The sequence below is a fragment of the Diaporthe citri genome (assembly GCF_014595645.1).
Source record: "Diaporthe citri strain NFHF-8-4 chromosome Unknown scaffold_13, whole genome shotgun sequence".
Classification (NCBI taxonomy): Eukaryota; Fungi; Ascomycota; class Sordariomycetes; order Diaporthales; family Diaporthaceae; genus Diaporthe; species Diaporthe citri.
The window spans coordinates 728,111-754,388 of NW_025064858.1; the positions used below are offsets into that span (position 1 = coordinate 728,111).

Below are 26,278 nucleotides of genomic sequence, written 5' to 3' on the forward strand. Positions count from 1 at the left end.
CAGTCGATGTCTTCATCGGTTGCTCGGTCTTTAATGTCATGAGAGCTACTTGAGCGAAATTTATCAATCGTGGTCTCTATTGCATGCTTTCTCTTATGGCTGCTATCATCCATCTGACGACTCCTGTGTGCCGGACGTAGGGTTTCATTATGGCACTGGCGCGCGCCAATCAAGAGCTCAACTTAATACAGGCATACTGTCAGGACAAGTTTCATTTGTACAGAAATGGTTTACCTGGAGCTGGAGATGACCTTAGGACCATCTATCAGGGGTCTAGGAATGGCGACGCGGCTGCTGCTGCACGCTGGGGCAACATTCTTCAACGGCGCAACACCATTCCACGGCCGGGATACTTTCGGTTCATTTTGAGGCATCGCGCAAGACTTCGCGCGATTGCCACCGACAGTCGCACACTTTTTCGGGGACGGGCACTACCACCCATCCCGCGCCCCGATCGCGATGCTGGAGAGGCGATAAGGGAGCAGCTCAACAATTTCAGAGATTTACTGAGGACGAGTTTTCGCTACGTCAAATGTGTTGGGTGGGGCCGTGATGGAATGTTGACGCTATGGAGATATCAGCCTTCTCGTGGGCAGGAGTTTCGGGTGGTAATGAAGCAATCCGCCCGTGGGGGTCGGCCGCGGGGACGACGAGGGGGGGCTAGACCAAGTTTATCCACAGCGACGATATTGCGTGAGAGAGCCATCATGACTGTAAGTCCGTCCCAATTGCAACCCAAATAATCCCCTATCCAGCTACCTAGGTATTTTGACGAATCGGTTCCGTCAGATGCTCTGTCGAGCACCCCATATTGTACAACGGTTCTTCATGGGAAATCACCCAGTTGGAGGTCTTGCAATCCCCGGTAACAGGCGATCTCAGCGTGTGGCAAATATGGCGAGCAGGGTCGACGATGCCCAAGGAGAATACATCCTTATGGACTACTGCAAGTTCGGCACCTTGGAGTCCCAGCTCATGAAGGCGGCGGTAGACATGCCTCCCGACAACACGGAGCGATGGCTCCCGGAACCCGTGCTGTGGCGCATCTGCGACTGCTTGGTCAAGGGTTGCATGGCGATGCAATGCCCCCCGAGATATGTGCCCGGGAACGCACCCCCTGCTCCACCGCCTCCGATTGCTCCTCCGGCTGCTCTAGCTATTGCGCTTTCTGCGGTCATTGCGGCCCTGGCTGCTGCATTCGGTGCCCCGAATGCCTTTCCAGTCGCGAATGCGGTCCTGGCCGCTGCTGCTAATGCTCCCCCTCCCCCTGTTACAATGCCAACATTTGGAGGCAACTTGCCCGAGGTGGTTGCTCCCGGCAACGGAGTCAACGCGGGTCACCAAGGCATGGTTCACTTTGATCTTGTAGGTAGTCTTCTGATTTATCTCGAACCTTTCGAACCCCATCCGGCCCCGCCCCCAGGCCCCTCCCCCCGTGGAGATTCTCATGAGAACTTGAAGTTGCTCTTCGATTCACGCTTAGGTCGGGTTTCGCGAGACGAATTTCGAGGCGTCTTCGTTCCTTTTGGACCATTTATTTATCAAAGTCACCTGAAATAATTAATGCTAACCTTGAGACTGCTTAATTTCCAGGACCCCACAAATGGTATTTCCCATCACCTTTGTATGTTGCATTGTACATACGACTCGGAGGCTAACACAGCTCTAGTCTTCGTCAGAGACTTCGACGCCCCCGGAGCCGGTCTTGTACCGGGACACGCAGCGATTCCACGAATACAAGTAAGCATTGTGTAGATTTATCCAATATCGAAGGAGGCAAGAGTCTAACAGTATCTATCTAGATAGGTGACTTCGGGGCAGCCAAAGATGAGGATGAGCTTTGGATCCCTGCAAATGATCCTTTGGTGCGAGCCATAGAGAACGTCTGGACACGCAGAGACAGATGGAACCGGAGGCATGCCGGCAAGCTCGGATATTCACTTCCGGTAAGGCACGATAGGTTACAGTAGTTCCCATTCACCTATTCATTCACATATACTAATCGCAAGGCGGAATCCCAGGAACAATTCGGCAAGGATTGGGACATGGTACCTGACACTCAAGACCCATCAGATCCGGGGGCTTGGATGCCAGCCTGGATGGCGCCGTGGAACCCACCTCCTCCGATCACCACAGGTCCTGGGAGGTATTCTTCTGCGTCTAATGTCTGGCACATCGGAATGGTATGCGTCAAGACGATATCCTCGGCCGGGATTGCTTGGCAAGGGCTGACTGTTGAGATGTGAACTAGATCATGAAAGTGTGCATGACACTACGCAATCCCGATTCGCCGCCCTACGCAGGAAGGATGACAACCGAGGAGCCGCCCCCGCCCGTTGGCGGCATAGTGCCGGTAGACCAACAACGCTGGACATACGGCTGGTCACTGCTCGACCCCGCCGAGCCATGGCTCAACAGGTACCAGCGGCCCTTGATCGACCTCGTCGCGAGATGCCTCATGGCGAAACAGGAGTTCCGGCCCACCCTGCAGCAGATACAAACAATCGTCACTCAGGAGCTGGCCAACGCGGCCAACGCGGCCGTGCCGGCCTACTGGACAAACACGTTCTTCGCGCAGCCTCCGGCCCCACAGCCTCCACGAAATACAGAATTTGTGAAACAAATAGACCCATTCTGGGACTATAGGGCTCATAGATGGATATGAAACTTTTTCACTCCATCCCATCCAGAGAGGCCATTGTGGAACAAGTGAATAACAACGGGCAAGCCGTCCAGAGCTGGGGCAGAAGGCCGGAAGGTATAGAGAGGACACGGGCTGGCGCTAGATGATACCGCGAAATGAAATTATTATTCTGCGAGCAATTTGCATACAGTAGGCTACAGGATCTTGATTTCCAGACTGGTTCTATGTTAACTAAATCTCATGTGTTGTGCTTGCTGCGTCGAGCATACATCGAGCCCATAGTGGAAATCCAGTACAGTTGTGACAGCATGAGTCGGCAGATAGAGATCACGAGACTGCACGATGCTCGCTTGTCAGAAAAGGGGCGAGAAGAAGGGCTAGTGGCTTTCCTTCTTTTTTTTTTTTTTTTTTTTCTATGCTATGCGCGGCTTGGAATTGGTAACTACATTGCTCTCATCCCGTCGCTAGTTGCTACAGATCAGCTCGCTCGGGATAATTTGCCCCGTCATGATTATGGATACGCAAATTCCGTATCATGCAATATGATGACCCGGTAGTATTTCAATTGATCATCGCCCTGTTTTGTATAACCACACTGAAATAGATTCTCGAGGAAGTCCAACCGTGAAGCGCGCACGGGCGGGTCTTGGTATTCCGAAAACGGACGTCAGAAGTACCTCTTTGTCCTGTCTTGTGTTCAAAGTCACCTGAACATCTCCGCCGTGCGCATTTGCAGGTGAGATGCATGGCTGGCAAGATCAGTTCCGCGTCAAAATAAGCCAATTCTCCATTCCTCGCCTAGGTTGTACAATTGATGCTGCCATGGCGGCGATACCACCACTCACTGCGGAGGAGCAGCAGAGGCTACAGGACCTGCAAATTGATTTCCCCGAGTATCAGCAGTACCTACAAGACAGGTTTTCGATGTACAGATCCGGAGACCATGGACATGGCAGGAGTCTAGATGATATAAAGATGGACTTCCAGAATGGTCTTGTAGCCCGTCTCAACAGGATCAGGGCCAGACAAGTTCCGAGGGTGAATTACACTGCACAATTGACTGATAACAAACGAAGGTTACTAGAACCACGGGCGGTCCTGAACAGAAACTCTTATCGCAATAGAAGTGCAAGAAGCGGCAATTTGAACCAGGCCCAACGAAACATCGCCACAAACGAGTTCCGGCGTGCAACCGCACTGATGACAGCGAAGAAGAACTTCACCTTTGTCAAGATTCTGGGAGCTGGTGGCAACGGAATCGTGGTACTTTGGAAATGGACTCCTGGCGGCAACCCGCTGGAGCAAGGGCATTACGTTGTCATGAAGTTAACAACCGACCGTTACGCGGATGGAACCCCGCGTTATGATGTAATTGAAGAAGAGAAACGCATGATGCTTGTAAGTGGTGCTTCCCCACTGCGCGTGTTCCTCGCGATGCAAGTGCCGGACTGAGCTGAGCTTTGTCTGCAACTGGAGGAATTCTGTCGGGCGCCGCACGTCGTGCAACCTTTTCTATTCGATTCCAAATTACCTCCTCTTAAGCCAGGAAGGGATGAATCGGTAGAGCAGCATGATATCGCGAATAATCTCCTCAACAAGCAGGGACTCCTATTCATGGAATTCGCCAAGTTAGGAGACTTGCACAATGTTCTTGAAAGGTTGGCGAGTGCAGACAGGCACTTGCCACCCGAGGCGCTGTGGCTGATCTTTGACTGCCTCGTCAAGGCGTGCATCGTCATGGAATACCCTCCCTTGCTCGTTCCAGCAGCAGCCCCGTCACGCGATGGAGACCCCCTTCCGGAGGTTGTACCTCCTGGAGGCTTAGCAGGCCCAGCAAATGGGTTCCAAGGTTATGTGCATTTCGACTTGGACCCAAAGAACAGTATGTTGCGCCGTTTCTTATGCACTCCCCCGTTGTTTCTTAGTTTGAAAACATGTGCTAAATTGCTCGAAATCTCTAGTATTTTTATTCGGATACGACCCACGCCGCAGGAACCCCGTCCTAAACCCCCCTCATACGCAAGTTCCAAGGTTCCAAGTGAGTATTAGCTCGTCCACTTATGACAAGGGGACATGAATGAGTGCCAATTACTGAGTTTCCCATTACCTGCAACAGGTCGGAGACTTTGGCCTTGCCCGAGACCATGATAGCCTTTGGGACCCGGTGAATTATCCCGGCTCAAGAACGTTGGAGCAGGCGGAAAGAAGAATGGAGTTCTGGGAGCAAAGGGAAATGGCCAAAGCCGGTTGGTTTCTTCCGGTGAGGAATCCTGCTTCAAGTTTCAAAGATTCTCAAGCATGGATCATTCTATCCATGACCCTAATCTTTCTCTACTCCACAGGAACAATTCACGGCAGAGTGGGACCTGCTCGACCGTGATCAAGAAGAGGGGCCCTGGAACGCGCCTCCGGGTACCTGGCCAGCATGGAGCCGATGGCCTGTTACCTCTGGCCCAGGCCGGTATAGCCATCGATCGAATATATGGCACATTGGATTGGTGAGACATGGTCTCCACGGCATCTCTCCCCCCCCCCCCCACAATTTCCCACTCAACCACCCTGTCCGTATAAGTAAATAGATCCTGAGCTGACGCAGAAGCTGCCTACGAGAACATGTGGTGCATCCTACTTCTCCAAAGGCCAGACTTCCCACCCGTAGCCGGGCGCATGAAAAGCGAAGAGCCAGCCATCGTCCCCCCAGCCGCAGACGTCCCGATACAGGACCAACGATGGACATATGGCTACCGGCTGATCGCAGACGACGACGAGGGCCGGGAGTACCAGCAAAGGTTCACCCCGGCCCTCTGCGAGGCGATAGCAAAGTGCATGATGGCCCGCCAGCAGCACCGCCCGGACCTCAACCAGCTCCAGACCGACATCACGAACGCGCTGGGGAACCCGCTGCCCAGGCTGGATGCCAGGGTCAGGCGATTCTTCGGAACCGAGGCCACGCCGCCTGTGCCGTGGCGCTCGGCATACACGGATGTCGATCTCCTGCATATGGATCCTTTCAATCCGTATCCTGATGACTCCGAGGGCGAAGAGGTCGACCCGCTTTCCCCCAATCCGCGTAGGCGGAAACGGCGCCGGACAAGGCAGGCGCCGTTGGAGGATCTGGCCTATCGAAATTAGGACAAATGTCCAGACCTCGCCCGACTACTCCTGTGTACCCCGTGTGCCACTACGATGAATGATCTTCGCTGTTGAATGCATGTGGTCTTTCATTCCACGAATAGCAACCCGATGTGCCGGGTCGTACAATGAGTTAATACCCAGCGACTTGGACCCATATCCGTCAGCATATACGCAGCCAGTAACATCTTTCGTCGATAACAACTACGGACAGAAACAATGATATTATGCTTGTTGTACCCTCATAGATGAGTAAGCGACCTGTTGCGTCTTACGATGGGAGTTGGAGCTTGAGGCCGCAAATTTAGATCGTTCCACGGTATATGAACTTTCTGTAGCTTACTTCGAGGGGCATGATCGTGTTATGACACTTGTAGGCATCCTGAGGCGTAATACAAATATTTGAGACAACGACATTTCCAAAAGAGGTGTCAAATGTAAAATCAAGTGTTGTTCGTTCAGGCGTGATTTATTTAGGAAGCATATTTTGCTTCTTTCTCGAGTAGGGTATCTGGCTTAACAACATCTCTTGTACTTTCATCCCTGGTCGCCAAGTGCACGTCCTCTACTGCGCTCCGTGAGTGTGAAAGTGTTGTCTGTATGATGAGCAGGTTGTATGACAGTGTGCGAATGCACGCGTGGTGGGATATGGATCGTCTGGCGGTGGTCCTGAGCTGGGATTCGGTGCTTGTCGCCTGCATCCCGAGGTATACCCGCCAAATATCGAGGCACATCAGCCGCGGCTTGTCGATTTTGCAGCTCGTTATTCCCTACACGTAGCCAGAAGCATGGGCGCCAGTCTGTGACTCAATGCCATGAGTAGTGAGGGACGTGAGAGAGCTGCTATAAATCGAACCGGAACGATGGCATTCGACCGGAAAATTCGTTCAATTGCATTTGATCTTGCCGTGTTTTCATTTTGTTAATGCAGAATTCCAACGACAGTACACAATTCACGCCACTCTTATACAGCGGCCCGTCTTCTGCCCGGTCATGTCAACTTTGCAATAAAATACCCGCTGCAAAACGTGAAAACGGGGACGAGGTACCAGGCCCAGGCAATCAGAAATCAGACAACCGGATACGATTCTATCTTCCGTCTGCGCCGTCTCTCCAACCCACGCCTCCCTCGAATTAACCCTCGGAAGGTCCACACCGACCGCTGTCTGTCTCAAACGAAGTGCAGCCCCCCCCCCTGTCGCTTTGGTCAGCTGTGTCCCCCCCCCCCCCCCGCACCACTAGACAGCCGTCTGCTTATCTCGAGAGAGCTTCGATTGGGCTGCTGGCTTTTGTTTTGCAGCAGTACCAGCCTTCGCCTTCGCCATTAGCTTCTTTATGCATAATAATGCTATTAATTAATTAATATATGCCTTATTAATAAAGTAGATAACTTAGCATTATAAATAGGTATATAATTATAATGGCTAAGCTTTTACTTCTTAAGGGCCGTTAAAATAAGTTTCTTATTAATTTAAGTAAGCTATTAATATAATTACCTTAAGCTAAGGCTAGCAAAGCATATATTCCCTTATATAATAAGCTCAAGTTAATTTTATTATTTTTAATTATTTTAAGAATATATATAAAATAGGGTTGTAATAACCTCTTTTTTGCTAAATTAGGTGCGTGGTAACGTTAATGAGGTTGTTTATAAGAATCTTGGTGCGTATTCCGCGTTCACAGCCAAATTTTGGTGCCGGGGGGGGGGGGGGACAGCTGACCAAAGCGACAGTGGGGGGGCTGCACTTCGTTTGAGAAAGACAGCGGAACCTCTTTCCCGAGAAACGCACAAAGCCTCTCCCAACACAACTCCTTGCCCGGCCTGAAATCCAACAGCCGCTCCTTGGGGACCATCCTCCTAACCGTCCCGTGATGCGCCTCCCAGACCTCCCTCGCCCTCCGCCTCGCCCCCTCCGCCGAGGTCGCCCCAAACAGCCCCATGCAGACGCCCCGCAGGCCGACCTGTAGACGTAGAAGTGCAGCTTGCGCACCGGCCGGACGACGAGGTCGTACAGGAGCTTCCTGCGCGGGTCGAGCACGGAGCTGATGAAGACCGTGTCGACGCTGGCGAGCCAGCTCTCAAAGTCCCGCTGCACCAGCACCGCCCTGGCGCCCGGGTACGCCGCGGTCAGCTCCGCCGCGAAGACGGACGCGGCGGATGTGCTCGTAGCCCAGGATGCGCATGGCGTGGTAAAGTGATTTGGTGCCTGATCGGAAGAGCCCGAGCAGGAGGACTCCCTCACCAGAGGCTAGAGAGACCTTAATGAGATGGGGCGGTGGGCGTGGGGACATCTTGTGGAGGTTGATCGCGATAATGATCCTCTCGTAATCAATCATGTAGTCTGCCTTTGAAATTAGGGTGTACGCTGAACTTTAAATCTCATGCTGAATCCAGGCCAGACGCGACTAGATTTCATTTTCTGTGTTCCAATTTCCCTTCACTTGCAAGGGCTCGCCTTGAACAATTGCGCAGCTGATTTTATCGAAGAAGCTCAAGCTACATAAGGTGCGTTTGCAGCCCATGTGGCAAAGTAAGCGTCTCGAGGAAGATAATAGAGGGATCGGAACGCCTCTACTATCACAAATAGCCGCGCAAGCACGAGAGCCAGCGTACTCAGCCCTATAAACGCCAGCATCCAGCGGTCTCTGGTGTATTGCACATGTCTGCCTCGAAACCGTCGTATGAGGGTGTTGCTTTGCAAGGCGACAGGATGTTCGCCAATGGGCTCAGCAGCGTAACAAGCGACGACGTGCGCCAGAGGGTCCGCTCAATGACGGTAGGAAAGACAAAGTTCCATGCCACCATGTGAGCCCCGCCAAATACAGTTGCTCCCAGACCGAGACCGATATCAAAAAGGCCTCCTGATACTCCTCTACCCTTCCACGTAGGCTGGTGGACTACGTTATTAGGTACACAAGGCAGCCGGCTTGTCGAAAGCCAATAGTACATTGGGCTGAGGTCGGCAATTTCTCGCATATCGTCAACCGTTGATAGACGGGACGCGTCTATGTATATGGATGTGTTGACATCTTGAGGATGATTAAGGAGCAGGAGGTAGGTAATGAACGCGCAGGCGGCGAAGGACAGTGTCATGGTCTCGAGCGGAGTCGAAGATACATGGAGGATCGCACGGGCGATGATATGCATCACAATCCAAGACACTTGGACAAGTGCGAGGAATTTCAGGAGGAAGTCTCCCTTGTTTCGATCGGATACTTCGTCCTCGGTAAGATGCGGTAGTCGGACGATGAGCCTCCTCCTTCTAGCCTCGATGAGCTGCGCTGCCGTCAAGACCCATACATCCCCCTCAAAAGTCAGTAGCGTTGACTGAACACTCCTGTCCCTATTTGTTGCGTCTGATGTTGCCGATAAGGCTTCGGCCATGTTTGCGTTGTGCCTGGAAATGCTCCACGCGACGTCACCGAAACTTTGAGAGGCGTTTTCAACTCTGGCTCTGAACCTTCGACGGCCTTGCCTCCAAACCTGCCTATTCTGCCAGATCTGGGCCGCCGCGTTGCCCGGTGTCGCTGGCTGCAATTGCTGCCGAGCTGGTTCTTCTGAGGTCAGATCTTGCCGATTGTATTGTTCGTTGGTAGACAAAAGCCTTGGAAGTTCGATACACGATGATGGTTCGTCCACGAGTTCCTGTTGAATAATCGTGTCTTGGCCGCTTGTCGCCCGTCCTTCTGGAAGAAGCTGATTCTTGTTGGTGATTTGAGCGCAGTCACGGGCTTCAATGCTACCCAGCCTCTCCTGACTTTGAGGATTTATGGACCGAGACTGTTTCAGAAAGCTACCTCCTGATACCTGGCCCCTCAATTGATCCTGCACCTCCTGTGTAGGATCTGAATTGCGCTGACCTTCTCTTGTCGTGTGAGCAGACGCCCTGTGTGGTGACGATCTTAGATCCGCATCTACATCGACGGAAGGCGCAGAGGGGCATTGGCACTCTATGGAGAGGCTAGAAGGCGTGAAACGAAGCGCAAAGCCGCCCATATCTGCGAGGAAGGTGTGTGTTTTGCTCCATGGCACGCCGTCCTCGTCGGCAAGCTCCTGCAGGATAGGCGAATGTAGTAGACATGAGCGTAGGTCCGTTATTGCCTTTGCGAGAATAAATTCGGGAGCAAGGAGGGTTATGATCATCCACTTGAGCTTGCGAAATAAAAAGAATATCTTGCGCATGAGCTTCTGCCGGGTGGTATTAGGCTGAAATTGGGGAGGAACGTTGAGATGCTGAATGGACCAGCAACAGAGTAGGATTGCAGATGTACAACTCTAGATAATGTTCATCGTAGAGCGAACATCAGGTGCTATCACGAAAGCCGGCGGGTCTGGTGGGATGGTGCAATTGGGTTGGAACAGGATCATATTGAATCCGTGCTTGCTCGTGTGGCAGGCTGGGTGATCTCGTTGAAGTTACAGAAAGGTGAGAAAGGGAAAGATGACTAGGAAATCAGGGAATTGTAGGCTTCAGGTGAAATCTTCCTCCGTCTCTCTTTCTACTCCACTGTTCTATCTAGCCGCAGAAGCTAAAACTTTTTGGCGTCTCCCTTACCTACTGATTCACTCGCTGCCGCACCGATTGATGTCGACGCGTAGTCTCATATTCATTCGGATGGTGGTACGACGTGGTACAAAGCTTTCCTGATGCATTCCCTCGATAAGAATTATTGTATACATCCCCGTGTATATGTTTAGATTCCACTTCTTAGCTTCGATAGATACATAATCTATATACCATCTACTACGAGATGTTTCATAACAACTTAACCCTGGCTACCTATGTACACACAGTCACTTCTACCTGCCTGTACACTCTATCTGAAATCACAAGGCCGCACATCAATACGTCTAACTTCCTGGCGTGGCTGTTTAGACAGCCTTTCGCTATTCGGCCGAATAGGTATCGATCAACCAGACATTTATGCGAGAGTTTGGAGGCCGACGAAAAGTGTCTAAAAGTACGCATGAGGTTACCTGAGAATGGACTCTGACAAATAATTGTACGTAGGGGCAAGTAACTTGGCTGAGACCAGGCCCAGGTGAATGAACCGTGAGCCGATCTGCTGTATCAGTCCAAAGACAAAGTTCAACATGACCTGTGACTTTGATCTAAAACTTATTTCTACATGTGTAACGGCTCTATCGAGGAAATATTACGGGTTCACCCGAATCAACCAAGTCTAACTACGGCACATCTTGCAAGCATCACATTTCTTGCAAGCCGTGCGCCTGGCGTAGGCCGCAGACTTCTAATCGACATCCTGGCCCTTGCCATTCTTCTCGTCCTTGATCTCCTTCTCCAGCTCATCCACGTCGTCCCGGATCTTCTTGAACTGCCAGGGCCAATCAATGACGTACAGGAAGGGTCGCAGGTCATGACGGTTGTCGTCTGGGTTGTACGCCGACAGGTGTGGGCTCGGCGTTAGGATGACCGTCTTGTGCCGGTTCATGGAGTAGAACCTGAAGAAGCGCATGACTTTGTCGGCAATCTTGCGTGGGTCGAAGCCTGGCCGGTCCCTCCAGTCTACGAGAAGACGCTGGTACGTTGACCAAGGTCCCAGCTTTTCGACCTTTCGCAGGATACCTGTTTCATCGTCACATTAGCAAGGGCTATCAATGAGGAGCCTCTGATTCCAATAATATTGAAAATGGAACCAGAGGGTTGTTGGCCACGTACCAAATTGAGAGAGTTCATCGTAGGTGAAGCCCATCTCCGCGTCAGACTCGTCATCTTGTACGCCTGCGGAAAGGGGAAGAAGCTCTGCCGACGGAGTGGCTTCAATGAACTCTGTCATGATAGGCAGATCCCAGTTGTCACGCGCCCAGGCCTGGAAGCTCTTGGCATCTGTCTTGGAAATGCTCCCCAATGGGGCGATATCGGCCGAGGAAGCATACTTGGTGTAGTAGCCCCGCAGGTTTTCGTCAACGTTTCCAGAACCCAGAACAAGCAATGCACCACCCTTTCGGGGAGTATCTCGCGCGGTGGTGGACAGTTGGGCGAGCTCATAGGCTACGACGAGGCGGTTGCGCGCCTGTATGTTTTGCCGTGCTAGATTCTCAGATGGGCTACCACCCTCGATTGAGTATTTTGGACGGAAGCCGCCGAGGGTTTGCGCAATGATGTTCTCATGAGCTATTACAGCGTCGTCGATTTTGATATCGGAGTGATAAGCACCGAGGTGTTTAGCAAGGCGTTCTGCGCGGGACCGCGTTTCCTCGCCTGAGTTCACCGTGCCCATGTAGCAGGTGTGAAACACTCGGGAGACGATGTCTTCAGGCTTCGAAGGAATGAATGACTTCTCACCTGTGATACGGCGGAGGTCGTCAAGGACAGTCTGTTCGCCCTCTTGGATGGCCTGGAGTACCATACGAGCCATGCTGTACACAAAGAGAGCAACAGTCGATGAGTCGAGACCACCGCTCAGCGGAAGAAAATAGCCAGGGGAGTTGGTCCGAGAAAGATACTGCCAGAGGAAGACGGCTTGGGCGTTAGCTATCTCCTCCATGGGGTCGAGAATCTTCAGCTCCATGGTCTTTGATGCTGGATACTTGGACCGATGCACCAGACGAGACGGTCGTCCGAGGCGCAGGTCACATTCCACCCTGGGGAACTCTCGTTGCTTTGCGGCTTGTTGGTTTCGAGAGATGGACGACCGGTAGCTTCTGACCTTCTCGATGTCGACTGTTGCCGTGACGACCTCGACCGGGCGCAGGGAGAATTGGGAGCCTTGAGCTAGGACATCCCCGTTGGCGAGAACCATGCTGGATCCGTCAAACATCATACGCGCATCGCCGTCCACACCTGTCATGTTGGAGTAGACGTAAATGCCGCCCAGTCTTCTTGTGGCGTTTGAGATCAGGTCAAGGCGGGTATGCAGCTTGCGCAGCTCGGCATGACTGGCACTGCTGTTGAGGATGACCTCAGCGCCGTTAAGGCCCAAATACGAAGATGGGTTGAGAGGCGTGAACAGCTCTTCGCACGTCTCACAAGCTACCGCAGTGTCCTTGCAGGACAAGATGGCATCCCCGATGGGCACTTTCGACTGGCCGGTAACATGAGAAACGACATCTTCGAGGTAGTAGTCTTCGATCTCGTAGGGCTTGGCCCAAGCTGTGAAGTGGCGCATCTCTCGATAGAGGCCATCGTTGGCCAGTGCCATCTTGGGCCTGAGGAAGAAGATTTTCTTGTACGTGCAGAGAGCACGGCAGTTGTATCGAACGTTGCGATGCCGTACTCCAAGGCCGACGTCTACGAGCATGCCCTTGCAGGCGTCGTCCGAGATGATGTCGGCCAACACTTCCCAACTATGGAGGAAAGTGTCGCCTTCCAGGTGGTGGTCAAGGCAGCCATATCCGGGGATCTCGAGCTCAGGGCCCGTCCTGAGTGTTGCGCCCTTTTCCTTTGCGACGCGAATGGACTGGATGATGCGGTCTCGGTTGCCCTGGAAGTCGAGAGGCACACTGGGGAGGGTGCAAGCTGCCACGGATATGTAGGACATGGCTGCTGTGGGCGTTTGCCTGCCTCTCTGAACGACGGGTGCAGCAGACCGCAGGTGGGTGGGTATGTAGGAAGGAAGATATGCAAGCGCAGTGAGAGATTTATTAGGTAACGCGGTTGTGAGGTTGCCCTCTCCAGGATTGAGTTATGGTTGTCCGTGGAATGTCCCAGAACGAACGAAGAAGGGAGTCAGAATGCAGATCTGGAGTATCCCGGCCGCAGGCAGTAGAGAGAGCTTCTAGAAGTCCATCTCAGCAACCCGTGGAAGGATAAGAGCAATGCGCGTTTGATGCCGGTACGGAGCAGGTACCGTAGGTAGTCTGCTGCCCCGCGGTGACCGTTATCGTTATCGATTAAAAACGGACAGGGGCATGTTGCTTTGTCTAGGCCTGGTCGCCTGGGGGACAGGGAGCAGAGACAAGGTGGGGGTGAGCAGCGTAGCTGGCGCTGCTGGTGTCAGCTGCCGGTACCTGGGCACGGTACGTACCGTTTCGTGGTGCACCCGCACCCAGTCATTCAACGATGCGAACCCCACAAGGCGGACGACCCCAACTTTCCCTCCACCAGCAGTCTCTCGGGAGCCAGCAGCATTGCAGCACGACTGCAAAGTACCCAGGTATCGACGGGGTGCTCAGGCCGGCCCAGCCAACCACTCACACGCCTGGTCACACCTCCCTGGCAACCCCTGGTCGAGCCTCATCGATTGGGGTTTTGCGAAACGGGTCCTCCCTTTGACCAGCTGGACACTGTCACTGACATTTGACCCTGACCCCCCCTCCGACAACCCAGACCCAGACACCTAGACTCACACAGGCCCAGACCCGGACCAGCATAGGCCAGAAGCGGAAACAACGGACAGCAGATCAGAAAACGATTGTCCATTGTTAGCCTGGCGGACCGGCCGACGGACGGGACAACCTAACGTCCTGCCTTCCCCTTGCCGTCGCCAATCCCTCGCACACATGAACAGAACACACGTAGAGGTCATCACCAGACTCTTGATTGACTGATCAGCTGCTTTGTCTTCTCTTTGCTGCATCTTCTGTCTGGCTTGCCGCTCGTCCAACGGAATCAACATCTCAATCAACCCTGCCCTATCGCAAACATACACAATTACTGTGTAGATACTTTACCCACCCTCGTTCGTCCCAAGGGTCTTGGCAGCTCACACCACAGGCAGCCAGAGAAGAGTCTGATGCCCTGAACGTACCTCCGTTGCGTCGCTTGCGATCTTTGCCGATCCCGAAACAACAACACCGTCAAACACCACTGCCGTCACACTTTGCATCCAGGCACGCACGCTCGACAAGGACCTGGCTAGCCATCTCTCCACGGGTGTATCCGCACGCACCTGAAAAGACCCATCCAAACTTCCTCGTGACGTGCCGTTTCGGCTGCTGGCACCCCCCCCCCCAAGAGAACAACAGCTATGCTTTGATCAAGGCGTCCGCTGCTTCCTACCCACTACGCTTCCCAGTCCCCCCACTCGTCGTCTACACTGTCTTTTGAGGCCCTTGACGCCTCCATCGCCGTCCAGCTCGATCCGTGCTCGAACAGCTTGCTAGCACCCGCGCCTGTCGCATCCCGCCTTCCCCAAACCCCCCGGGGCCGGCATTAAGCGCTTGACCCAGTCGACATTCGCTACACCGCCCTCACCTACGTTGATTGCATTTGGTGCAACTCGCCCAAGATGTCGGAACCATGTTAGTGACCGCTACGCGCTGTGTGAACTGACTTTTTCAGGCTAACTCGGCCAAACAGTGTCTGCGGAGGAGGTTGACCGGTACACCTCGATTATCGATGACATCCTTGCTACCGCCGACCTCGCGACCGTGTCGCGGAAAAAGGTGCGATCGGCATTGGAACGTAAGCTTGGGGGGAAGGACCTGAGCGACCAGAAGGTAAGATCTCGACAGCTCTCGCAAGCCCCTTCCCGTCGACCTTGGGCTGGACTAATCGAGATTCCCGCCATTCAGAATGCCATCAAGACCCTCATCGAGCAGCGATTCGACGCCATCGCCGAGGATCCGACGCCTCCCGAGGCTATGCCCACACCCCCACACAAGTATGATGATGAGGTTACCAGTAATGGCTTGCCGAACGGCACCAAGCAAGAGCATGGCGATACGGATGTTGATCCCATGGACGACGCCTCCGGAGGCGAGATCCAGGTGTCGACGGCACCCCGCAAGAAGCGGACGTCGTCAATGGTCGAGGACGAGGACGCCCGGCTTGCTCGTGAACTTCAGGCGCAAGAGAATCAGCTAGCACGCGGCCGCCAGACCAGGCGTGGAAATGACAGACCCAAGACAAAGTCCAAGCCGAAGAAAAAGAGCTCTGCCAAGGTCAAAGACGACAGTGACTTGGATACCGAGGACTCTGGCACCACAAAGAAACGCAAGGCTGGCGGCGGGTTTCAGAAAGAGTTCAACCTCAGCTTCCCGCTGCAGGAGATCGTGGGGGCCGAGCGGGTATGTACCGCCTAATGGCTGGGCCAGGCCGGACAATCTGGATCATACATGACACGAGGCTAACCACACTTTGAACAGCTGTCACGTCCTCAGGTCGTCAAGAAACTGTGGGAGCACATCAAGGCGAACGACCTGCAGGAGCCCACCGACAAGCGACAGATACGCTGCGACGACAAGATGCAGGCAGTGTTCAAGCAGACCACTGTCAACATGTTCTCGATGAACAAGCTCCTGGGCAGCCAGCTCTACCCGCTTGACGAGTGAACACACTGGCGAGTCAACATACCCTTTAGGTTTTGGGCGCAATTCGAGAAAGGGAGAACGGAACAGCGATTGAGTAGAGCGGATGGTGCCATCTTTCGCAACCACGGATGGGCTGTGCACTGTGATTTGGGGCAGGCGTTCTTGACATACGACCTAATGATTTGCATACATGGGGGTGTCTGCGGTATAGCAGGAGTAGGACAGTCTCGAGACCTTTGGCCGATACTCGAGCGACACTGGTCTGCTCTATTCTTTGGTCTGTTTGGGCCATGCTGGAAAGAGGCTTGGACATTACAGGGACGGTCTCGAGACTCCAAGGGACTTACTTTCTGATCGGCACGACGGGCCAGACCATAGCACGGTGCTGCCCATTTGGTTGCTGGCAAGATAATCATTTATTTTTGGGCGGCCCAGCGCAACTAGTCATACGGTAACAGCGCACATAGCTGAATCAATCCTAAACATATTGGCCCTTAACATGGTGGACAGTGTTGTTGGCTCGACGGCCTGTCGTGGACGCGGGCCTGATGCCAGGTGGCCAAGCACCTGGGCATTTGAGGGGACGGCTGGCCACCCCCTGGACTGGGACTCTAGGGTGCCATGCCGCACCGCAGCCCCCAAGATCCCAAATCGTAACATCAGACGAGACGAGCGGACAGCATGCACTAACAGGAACAGGAACAGGAACAGTTTAGCCCCTGGTAATTTTTGGGGGCGGCCTTCGCCGATGCAAGCCTGCTGCTCAGAATGCTTCTCGGCGTGACTCTTGCAGCTCAGGTATCGCAAACACAGACCCACAAGTACTGCTGAGTGAGGATCGACACGCGATGGATAGAACGGATTACAGTGAGAGCGAGTCTTCCGATGCGAGGGACATGAAGTTACTGTATTTACTGGCACATTACCTAGGTATGTTCAAAATGCACCTCTGAACAGACTAGCCTACCAGGTCTACATGACTTTGGAGACACAACAGCAACGAATTCGGTGGTGATAAGTAAGCCTAGTGTGCCTGGATGTTAATCAGCCTCAGCAACACCACCGGGGTCCCCTAGCTGCTGATGCAATCAAGAGAGCACGAGAGAAAATTCCCGGGCCAGGGCTCGCCATCATCCATGCTCCTTTCCAGGTGGATGGGCGGACTGGTATGGGAAAAAGGAGGGGTGACGTTGGGTGGGATTTGGAGCTTCCCGCCCGCACTGCCCGCATTGCCTGCACCGCCCGCGCAGCTCGGCGAGATGAGTCGAAGTGACCCCAGTCTGGCTGGATCTGAATTTGATTTTGACCTCGTGCTACGGACTTGAACGTGGGCTCGCCGTTGCTAGCTGATTGGTCTGTGCGTCAGGTCTCAATTGGTGCAGCGCTCCTAGTGCCCAGTACGGAACAGTCCGCAGCTCTCTCTACAATTATCAATCAGCCCGCTGCTGCATTTGTATGACGGCCTCTGGCTCTTCACCATACAAACAGCATCCAGCCTGATTTTTGTCCCGCAAACCGGTGCCCCTCCAAACCTTCACAGCCAGAGCCAGCATTTTCAGCTTACCTTCGACACACTACATCGACCGTCCGAGACGACTCTGGTCTGATCTCGAGCAGAAAGCTACCAAAATTCTGACGAGACTTTTGTGCTGGTCCAATCTACTCGCACATTGCGACCCATAGACGGAGCCACGCACAACAACAGCACCCACAAACACGAACGAAACCCCGTCATGGCAGACACAGGAGGCGCCCCTCCTACCGACCCAGCAGGAGACACTGCATCAAGATCACGCGGCGACGGCAGCCGGGGCCGTGGCAGAGGAGATCGTGCCAGGCGCGGCAGGGGGCGTGGTGACGGCGCAGGGCCAAGCCGTGGAGGAAACCGCGGCCGGGGACGTGGTGGAAACAACCAGAACGCCGTCAGGTCACAAGAGCAGGAGAATGAAGGGCCAAGGCTCACACCGGCTGCCAAAGAAGCGCTCCGCGGGGCAGGAGAGTCAAAGCCAAAAGCCGCAGAAGGAAGCGGCGGCCAAGAGGGCGACGACGCCGACCAAGATGACGACGATGTCTGCTTCATATGCGCCAACCCGATCCAACACCACTCTGTCGCCCCCTGTAACCACACGACCTGTCATATCTGTTCATTACGACTGCGAGCGTTGTACAAGAACAAGGACTGCGCGCATTGCCGAACACCCGCACCATTTGTCATCTTCACCGATGACCCCTCGAAACGTTTTGAAGCCTACACCGATGCCGACATTTCAAGCGCGGACGAGAATATAGGAATCCGCTACACAAATGAGGACATCGTGGGCGACACGGTCCTATTGCTGCGGTACAACTGCCCCGATCTGTCCTGCGACTTCGCCGGGCTGGGCTGGCCCGACCTGCACAGGCATGTTCGGTCGGTGCACCACAACAAGATGTGCGACCTGTGCACGCGCAACAAGAAAGTCTTCACGCACGAGCACGAGCTGTTCACGGACAAGGCACTGCACAAGCACATGGCCCACGGCGACGACAGGCCTGGCGACGTCGCGCAGACGGGGTTCCGGGGCCATCCCCTGTGTGGCTTCTGCGGCGAGAGGTTCTACGACGACGACAAGCTGTACGAGCACTGCCGGAACAAGCATGAGCGCTGCTTCATCTGCGACAGGAGGGACTCTAGGTCGCCACACTATTATCAGGACTACAACGCACTGGAAAAGCACTTCCACAAAGATCACTTCCTGTGTCTCGACCGAGAGTGCCTAGAGAAGAAATTCGTGGTGTTCGAGTCGGAGATGGACCTCAAGGCCCACCAGCTGAGCGAGCACGCCGACTCTCTGTCCAAGGACGTACGGCGAGATGCTCGAGTGGTGAATCTTTCCGGCTTTGACGTCTATGAACCATACCAGGAGGAACGGAGAGGAGGCGGACGATCTAGGGGTGGGAGAGAAGGACGTGGAAGGGGCAGGGACCCCAACGCCGACGCGCCTCTGCCTCGCAGCACGGCACAGCCTTTACGACGAGACGAGCTGGCCTACCAGCGACAAATGGCCATCCACTCTGCTCAGTCAGTTTCCAACCGCACCTTCGGCGGCCAGCTCACGACAACCGCCAACACCTCCGGTCCCACGCCTGCCGCCGCTCGCAACCAGCAACGACAAAATGGCGCATCGTCGTCATCAGCCCAACAGCCCCAGCCTCTTGCCGATGCTCTCTCTACACTCTCCGTGACCGATCAAGCCAACATGACGCCGGCCGAACGCGCGCGCCTCGTCCGTCACGGCGCCGTCATCGAGCGCGCGTCCAACCTGCTGGGCAACGACGCGACCAAGATGAACGACTTCCGCTCGCACATCTCGTCCTTTAAGAATGGCAGCCTCACGGCCCCAGGCCTGATCGACTCGTTCTTCTCGCTATTCAGCGACACCTCGGCCAACGCGCTGGGCACACTCGTCCGCGAGGTTGCGGACCTCTTCGACGACAAGGCCAAGGCCGACGCGCTGCACAAGGCGTGGCAGGACTGGCGCGCCATCAACGAGGACTACCCCTCACTGCCCGGGCTGGGCGGGATGCACGGCGCCACCACCAGCTCGAGCGGATGGGCGTCGGCCGCCAGCTCAGGACCCACGCTGCACCCGGGCAGCGGCAGCGCCGCGGCCGCCCGCGAGAGACACACGACGCGCGTGCTCAAGCTGAAGAACAGCACCCAGGCCCGCCGCGGCAGCGTCCCGGGCTCGGAACCCGCCGTGCCGGGGCCCGCGGCCGGACCAAGCAGCGTGCAGTGGTCAAGCCCGGCGCGGCCACCAGCGGCATCAACATCATCCGCCGCGTTCCCAGCGCTTCCGCCAGCAGCGGGAAGCAAGAAGTCGGCCACGGCTGCCAAGACGGCCCCGCTCTGGATCGGCGGCACGCAGCCCGCCGTGTCGGGCCCGTCGTCCGCGTCCGCGAGCCGGTCGTCCACGCCCACCGTGCGGCGGGCAGCGCCCAGCGCGGGCGGGGGCCGGGCGCCGCCGCGCGAGGACGCGTTCCCCGCGCTCCCTGCGGCGCCCAAGGTGCAGACGACCATCTTTGGGTACGGCGGGGGCCGCGGGGTGAGGCGGGACTTTGGGGGCGGGCGCGAGACGGGGTTCTCGTGGGGTGGCGGCGGCGGGCCGAGCGAGGAAGGTGGCGCTGGTGGGGAGCACGGCGCCGAGGGTGGTGGTGAGGATTCTGGGGCTGGGGGTGGGAAGAAGAAGGGCAAGGGGAAGAAGGGGAAGAATGTGCTTGTTGCTTGGGGTTAGACAACCAACGAACTGTCTGGGTTTCAGGTTTTCCCTGGGTAGACTGTAGGTCGATGTGGATATGCCATGCAGTTGTCCACATCTACATACACGTTCTGGCGACATACCTTACGCGCCTTAAACAAAACACATGGTCCATCCACAAGGAAAGAACAACCGAGCGCATTGTCTTGATATGGGCTCCTCAGGAATGTGGACGCTTGTGCACTCAAATGTCAGCCCGTTCCATCTACAGTGGCTGGATAGACTGTCAACAGCCGCAATCTCGATACATGCATTCTACATCACAGTAGCGGCAGGGGCAAAGTCGTAATGGCTTTAGGGAACGGGCCGGCGAGGACTTTAGCAGCTGGCATCTGGCCGGACGCACCTGGTCCGAAAATGTGCAGATCGGTGGCGAACGGGGTGCGGAGGTATACCTGGTCATATGTACGGATACTCACAAGGCTGAGTACTTGATACTTGGCCCAGATCACGATGCTGAGGGGTGGGAATGTTCGTACTGTACCTGTGTACTCAGTCCCTGCAGTCATCTCACCCGAGGGACTTATTTACTTTCCACGCCTTTTGTTCTTCGTCTACGATGCTGCTGTGAACCGAACGTACCGAGTAGTGCATGTGCATTGATGGTGGCAAACGAGGCTAGTCTAGCCTCTCCGTCGCCCTTGCAGAGGCGGCCGATCCGCAACGCAGGGGTCCGGGCACAGCAAAGCAGGCTTTGAGGAAGGTCAGTCGTCCCCATCAGACGGCCACCAAATCCCGCAGGAGCAATGTTAGTGAGCGAGTTTGTGGGCTACCCTGATCGACACTGGGCCGACCATCCGCCAGCCCTGCCTCTCCCCTCCATTCCTTCCACCAGTTCCTGTTTACCGCAATGCACCCCGGACTGGCTACACCGGTTGATAGATAATGGGTGGAGTCTGTCGGTGGCAAAGGGTTGGTACGCTTTGGTAGTTACTCCGTCAGTGCATTCTTCGAGTTCGACGGGGACCGATGAGGCACAGAAACTCTCGGGATGCTGCATATGCCTTGTGTCTAATGCACGGCATTGGGACAGGTTAGCGTTCATGCACTGCGACTCATGGCCTCGCTGCGGACGGAAGATGGATAAGGCTTGCGAGAGGGATTGCAGATATAATTATATGTATGGATATTTCTGGCCACGCCTAGAAGGAATGGCCCCCGGGTGAAACACTGGGCTCTTGGGCTGGGGCCGTCTCACGATGCGGTCTGACATCTTCTGGCTGTTTCTCTCCATGTGCTGGCTCGGCTATGTATTTGCCGCATATGTTGATGGACAGATGTTGTCCGCAAATGATTGTCCCTCCAGTCGGTTGTGAGGTCACAAAATGTGGGTCAGACTGTGGACTGTCAGGCTCGCCAGATGAGCATGTCTTGGGTTTCGTCAGCTCTGTTTCTGCCAGCATTTTAGGCTGAGTGGTATATTGTGTAGCATATTGCTGTAACTCACTCGCACCGAGAAGGGGGTGGGGTGTTGAAGGCTGCATCCAATTATTCCGACTGATGGAAAAGCAGGCCACTCAGTCACTCACTCCCTTGGGAGTCAAGATCCCATACCCCATCATCTCAAAACTCATCCCTCCTCCCTTGACCGTCAGTCCATGTTTGTGTGGCCGATGTGTGCAGCTACATCCAGTGACATTCGTCCCCCTCCACTCGAGCTCCCCTCCCCAAGAAAGCACGGGCCTCATTCCAGCCATTCCTCCCTGTGTGGCCTGTCTAAGACGGCAACCCTGCCCAGTAGAAACGTACCCCTTCCCGCACATCCGACCCCTGCCTCCACAACTGGCGTGCTCGTGTGGTTACTTGTACCGTCGTACGTACTGCCGCTGGGGAAAACTCACAGCCACCGCTGGTTCATGTCGAACCATCTAGTAGTTGCAGCTGCTGCTAGTCCCCCAGCACTCCCCCGGGGCCCACGCACCACCTCGACCGACCTCGACCCCTTTCCCACCATCCATCGCTCGACTCCTCGCCAGCGAAGCGAGTGTCCTCACCTCATCGGCAACCATCGCCTGCTTTGCCCCTCCGCCCTCCGTCATCCAGGATTTTCGCTTACTTCGTCGAGTTTTGACGCCTTCCGCCAGTCTGTGCGTGGTCTTGCTTTGATCAGGCTGAGGCCCGTCCTGCCGTGTGCACGACTCGGCCGAACCACCACCAAAGCGAGAAACCCAGCAGAACAGAACCCAGATCTGACCTGGCCTGACCCCGACCTAGCCTGCACTGGACTAGACTAGCAGGAGTATCACACTCGGCAAAAACTCCTCAAGCTCGACTCTCCTCTCCTCTCCTCCTCACATCCTCGTCCTGCTTGCTGCCTCTTGATGGGTTGACAGGCCAGCCAGCCCGCCTCCTTTGACTCGAGCTCCAGTTGCATTCGACAGCTTGACCGCCAGCCAACAACAACGGCCGACTCTTGACCCCTGGGATAGACGGCCCACTAAACCCGACTCCTCCCGCCGACAGCTGCTTAGGTAGCATCCTCAAGGTCGCCCTCTCAACCCACCGACATACCACTCTGGGATAATCGCCAATGACGGTTATCCCACAGCCCTACTAGACGGCTAGATAAACAAATGATGCTGCGACGGCCTCCTGGCGAGGGACGGCATGTCGTCCAGCAACCAAACAACAGGAAGTTCTACTGGGTCCTCGCTGCTCTGCTGCTGCCCGTGCTCCCTCTCGTCGAGGCTGTCGATTACCGCTCCGTCGACCACCAGCCACAACCCCCGGCTCTTGCCTCGCCGTCGCTAGCTGCGTCCCGGGCTGCCGATCCTCACCATCATCATCACCAACCCGAGCAACATGGCAAACCCGCCAGGCCCAGGGCCCAGCCCCGCCACGAGTCTCCCCTCGAGGGAGACAGTGTCATCCGCAATCTTGCTGCGACTGCGCTGACACAACACGACCTCGACACCCCGCATGCTTCCTCGCGCAGGAAGAGGACCAACACACAATCCGTCAAGGAAGAACACCCACCCCAATACAGACAACAACAAAACCTTCAAACCTACGATGCGAGCGCTATCTCCGCTGCGGCTCCGGACATCCCCGAGGGGCGGTCCGTCCGAGCCCCTTCACCGTTGACCCCCGACAGGTCGATTGATGATTGGGAAGTGGAAGATTTTGTTCTTTTGGCGACCATCGATGGAGACCTTTACGCCAGCGACCGGAGAACAGGCAAGGAGCGCTGGCACATCTCGCTCGGCCAGTCCATGGTCGAGACAAAACATCACCGCCAGGTCAAGTCACCTGCCGATGGCGACTCCAATACCATCTGGGACCAGAGCGTCTGGGCCATCGAGCCCACCGGCGACGGCGAGATCTACATGTACGCCCCGGGCAAGACCGAGGGCGTCATGTCCACCGGCTTGACAATGAAGGATCTCGTGGAGAAAATGTCGCCATACGAGAACAAGGAGTACGGCCTTGTCTACACGGGCAAGAAGGAGACCAACATCCTGGCCCTGGACGCTGCCACTGGCCGTGCCATTCGGTGGTTTGGGCCGACGGCATCCACTGCCGAGGACTACGACAGCTGCCCCCGGCCTCTAGACCCCGTTGCCAGCATGGACTCTGAGGAGTGCCACGGCGGTACCATCACCCTAGGGCGGACCGAGTACACGGTTGGCATCTCCAATCCACGCGGGTACCCCGTCGCCACGCTCAAGTACTCCGAGTGGAGCCCCAACATCAAGGACGAGGACCTAATGCGGCAATACTCCACCACAATGGACAAGCTATACATCACTAGCCGCCATGACGGCCGGGTCTATGGATTCGACTTTGACCGGGACGCCGAGCGCCGTCAGTCGTTTGTCGAGCATTTCCCTACCCCAATCGCCAGGGCCTTCGACGTCGTTCGTCCGGCTCGCAGCTACAATCCGTACGAGGAGGACGACAAGAACACTGAGCTCATTGCGCTACCACAGCCTGCGCTCCCGGCCAAAGACGAGCACGAGGCTCTGGTGCGGAGCGGTGCTATTTTCCTCGACCAGATTGCCGGCAACTGGTATGCCATGTCCGCTCGGGCGTACCCTCTTCACCAAGGCCCCAGTTGCCCTCATCACTGAGCTCGACTGGTTCCAGGAAGAGGAGAAGCTCGCCCCATCCCGGCTTTCCGAAGTTTTGGTGGGCCAGCATTTTCTTGGCAAGCCCTGGACCAGACCCCGGATCCCACTCCTACCAGGGGCCTCAAACTCGGCAGGGTCAGACGTGCCCCAGCTGGATGGTCCTCGGCAGGATCACCCGGATGTCCCCACTCTTGCAACTGATGCTCCGAACCCTAGCAGCACTGTCATCGAAAGGGTCAAGAAGCTCCCTCAGGAAGCAGCCAATAGTGCCATCGAAGCTTTCACCAACCCCTTTGTCGCACTCCTTTTCATGACGGCTCTATTTGTGTATCGCCATGAGATTATCCGCCGTGTCAAGGGAGTCCCGAAGCAATCTGTCCGGTGGACGAAGGGTGTTCTCAAGCAGCAAGGCTTCAATGTTGACCTGGACGAGGACTCTTCGGACGAGACACCAGAGACTCAACTGGCGGATAGTGATCAAGGGATCGAGAGGCTTGCACCCGAACAGGTCGCACCAGCAAGGGAGGTGCTCAATCTCGGGCATGAAACGCCACCGGACCCAGCCACTCCAAGGGCCCTCATCGAGATCAATGCGCCCATTCAGATACAGGGTGACGTACCGGCGGACACAGCGCAGCCCCCTCCTGAGGTGAAGAAGAAGAAGGCTCACCGAGGCCGGCGTGGTGGGAAACAACACCGCAAGAATAAGAAGGGGGACAACGGTTCGGCTGATGATGAGGCCCTCAACGACGTGGAGGAGGCAGTCAACATGGCTAAGAAGCTGGGCGAGACGGCCCGAGGCCCCGAGCCCGATATCCAGACGGTACCTGACGACGTCGGAAACGTGTCCGTCCCGATCCTGAAGATCGACGACAGTCTTGAGGTCATCCAAGAGCAGCAGCTGGGCACGGGAAGCAACGGTACCATCGTCTTCGCCGGCAAGTGGCAAGACCGGCCAGTGGCAGTCAAGCGGATGCTGCGGTCCTTCTATGACATCGCAACGCGCGAGACACGGCTGCTGCGCGAGGTCGATCTGCACCCTAACGTCATTCGCTACTATGCACAGCTGGAGCGCGGCGACTTCATCTACATCGCCCTGCAGCTGTGTGAGGCTTCGCTGGCAGACGTTGTCGAGAAGCCGTCGCACTTCCGCACATTGGCTGAGCTTGGGTCCAAGAACCCGCTTGGAGTCCTGAAGCAGGTCACAAAAGGGCTGGATCACCTTCATTCTTTGCAAATCGGTCAGTGAAATATTTCACCTGATGCCTCTCTACAGGCATCAACGTCGTGAAAGAAGTCTCTTCTGAACCGTCTCATTTACTAACATGACCCAGTCCATCGTGACCTGAAACCACAAAACATTCTCATCACTACTGATATGGACGGCGAGCCTCTCATCCTGGTGTCCGACTTCGGGCTTTGCAAGAAGCTCGAGAATGGCCAGTCGTCTCTTGGTGCCACTACGGCCCACAACGCTGGTACTGCCGGCTGGCGAGCTCCAGAGCTCCTACACGATGATGACGCCTCAACCGGCCCGATGCTTGTAGACGCGAGCTCCACGCACAGCGGCACTGCAAGCAGCAGCCAGCAGCAGGGTGAGAACCGACGCCGCGTGACCCGATCCATCGACATCTTCTCACTCGGTATCGTCTTTTTCTACGTCCTCACGCAGGGCTCACACCCATTCGACTGCGGCGGCTCCTTCATGCGGGAGGTCAATATCCGCAAGGGCACGTACAGCCTCGATAGGCTCGAGGTGCTAGGCGAGTACCAGCGCGAGGCCACCCACTTGATCGAGAAGATGATCAGCGCGAATCCCAAGGAGAGGCCCAAGACCAAGGACATCTTGGTGCATCCCTTCTTCTGGTCGGCCGAGAAGCGTGAGGAAGTACTACCAGCTTAGGAGGCCGGATTGATT

The 26,278-nt window shown here is 55.5% G+C and overlaps 7 protein-coding genes across 7 annotated transcripts; 4 read left to right on the top strand and 3 right to left on the bottom strand.

Moving 5' to 3' along the window:
* Positions 1–894: 894 nt before the first annotated feature.
* On the top strand, positions 895–5,776 carry INS49_004936 (uncharacterized protein; the record flags this gene model as incomplete). Its single annotated transcript, XM_043165723.1, has 12 exons — positions 895–1,365; positions 1,594–1,606; positions 1,670–1,740; positions 1,803–1,946; positions 2,022–2,183; positions 2,252–2,565; positions 3,348–3,380; positions 3,769–4,042; positions 4,370–4,526; positions 4,669–4,682; positions 4,987–5,105; positions 5,284–5,776. The coding sequence occupies 12 exons, from the start codon at positions 895–897 to the stop codon at positions 5,774–5,776; spliced, it is 2,265 nt and encodes a 754-aa protein (XP_043017852.1).
* Positions 5,777–7,268: 1,492 nt separating this feature from the next.
* Positions 7,269–8,068, bottom strand: INS49_004937 (uncharacterized protein; the record flags this gene model as incomplete). The annotated part of the gene is made up of 3 exons (XM_043165724.1): positions 7,269–7,272; positions 7,739–7,983; positions 8,036–8,068. The coding sequence occupies 3 exons, from the start codon at positions 8,066–8,068 to the stop codon at positions 7,269–7,271; spliced, it is 282 nt and encodes a 93-aa protein (XP_043017853.1).
* A 328-nt stretch (positions 8,069–8,396) lies between these two features.
* INS49_004938 (uncharacterized protein) lies at positions 8,397–9,161 on the bottom strand (the record flags this gene model as incomplete). The annotated part of the gene is made up of 1 exon (XM_043165725.1): positions 8,397–9,161. The coding sequence occupies one exon, from the start codon at positions 9,159–9,161 to the stop codon at positions 8,397–8,399; it is 765 nt and encodes a 254-aa protein (XP_043017854.1).
* Positions 9,162–11,029: 1,868 nt separating this feature from the next.
* On the bottom strand, positions 11,030–13,279 carry INS49_004939 (uncharacterized protein; the record flags this gene model as incomplete). The annotated part of the gene is made up of 2 exons (XM_043165726.1): positions 11,030–11,364; positions 11,458–13,279. 2 exons carry the CDS (start codon positions 13,277–13,279, stop codon positions 11,030–11,032), a joined length of 2,157 nt encoding a protein of 718 aa, XP_043017855.1.
* Positions 13,280–14,968: 1,689 nt separating this feature from the next.
* INS49_004940 (uncharacterized protein) lies at positions 14,969–16,013 on the top strand (the record flags this gene model as incomplete). The annotated part of the gene is made up of 4 exons (XM_043165727.1): positions 14,969–14,981; positions 15,040–15,179; positions 15,255–15,749; positions 15,828–16,013. 4 exons carry the CDS (start codon positions 14,969–14,971, stop codon positions 16,011–16,013), a joined length of 834 nt encoding a protein of 277 aa, XP_043017856.1.
* Positions 16,014–17,725: 1,712 nt separating this feature from the next.
* Positions 17,726–20,266, top strand: INS49_004941 (uncharacterized protein; the record flags this gene model as incomplete). The annotated part of the gene is made up of 1 exon (XM_043165728.1): positions 17,726–20,266. The coding sequence occupies one exon, from the start codon at positions 17,726–17,728 to the stop codon at positions 20,264–20,266; it is 2,541 nt and encodes an 846-aa protein (XP_043017857.1).
* A 2,600-nt stretch (positions 20,267–22,866) lies between these two features.
* On the top strand, positions 22,867–26,248 carry INS49_004942 (uncharacterized protein; the record flags this gene model as incomplete). The annotated part of the gene is made up of 3 exons (XM_043165729.1): positions 22,867–24,299; positions 24,580–25,601; positions 25,695–26,248. Coding segments are annotated over 3 exons (3,009 nt in total), but the record flags the coding sequence as incomplete, so codon positions are not given.
* Between the last annotated feature and the right edge of the window lie 30 nt (positions 26,249–26,278).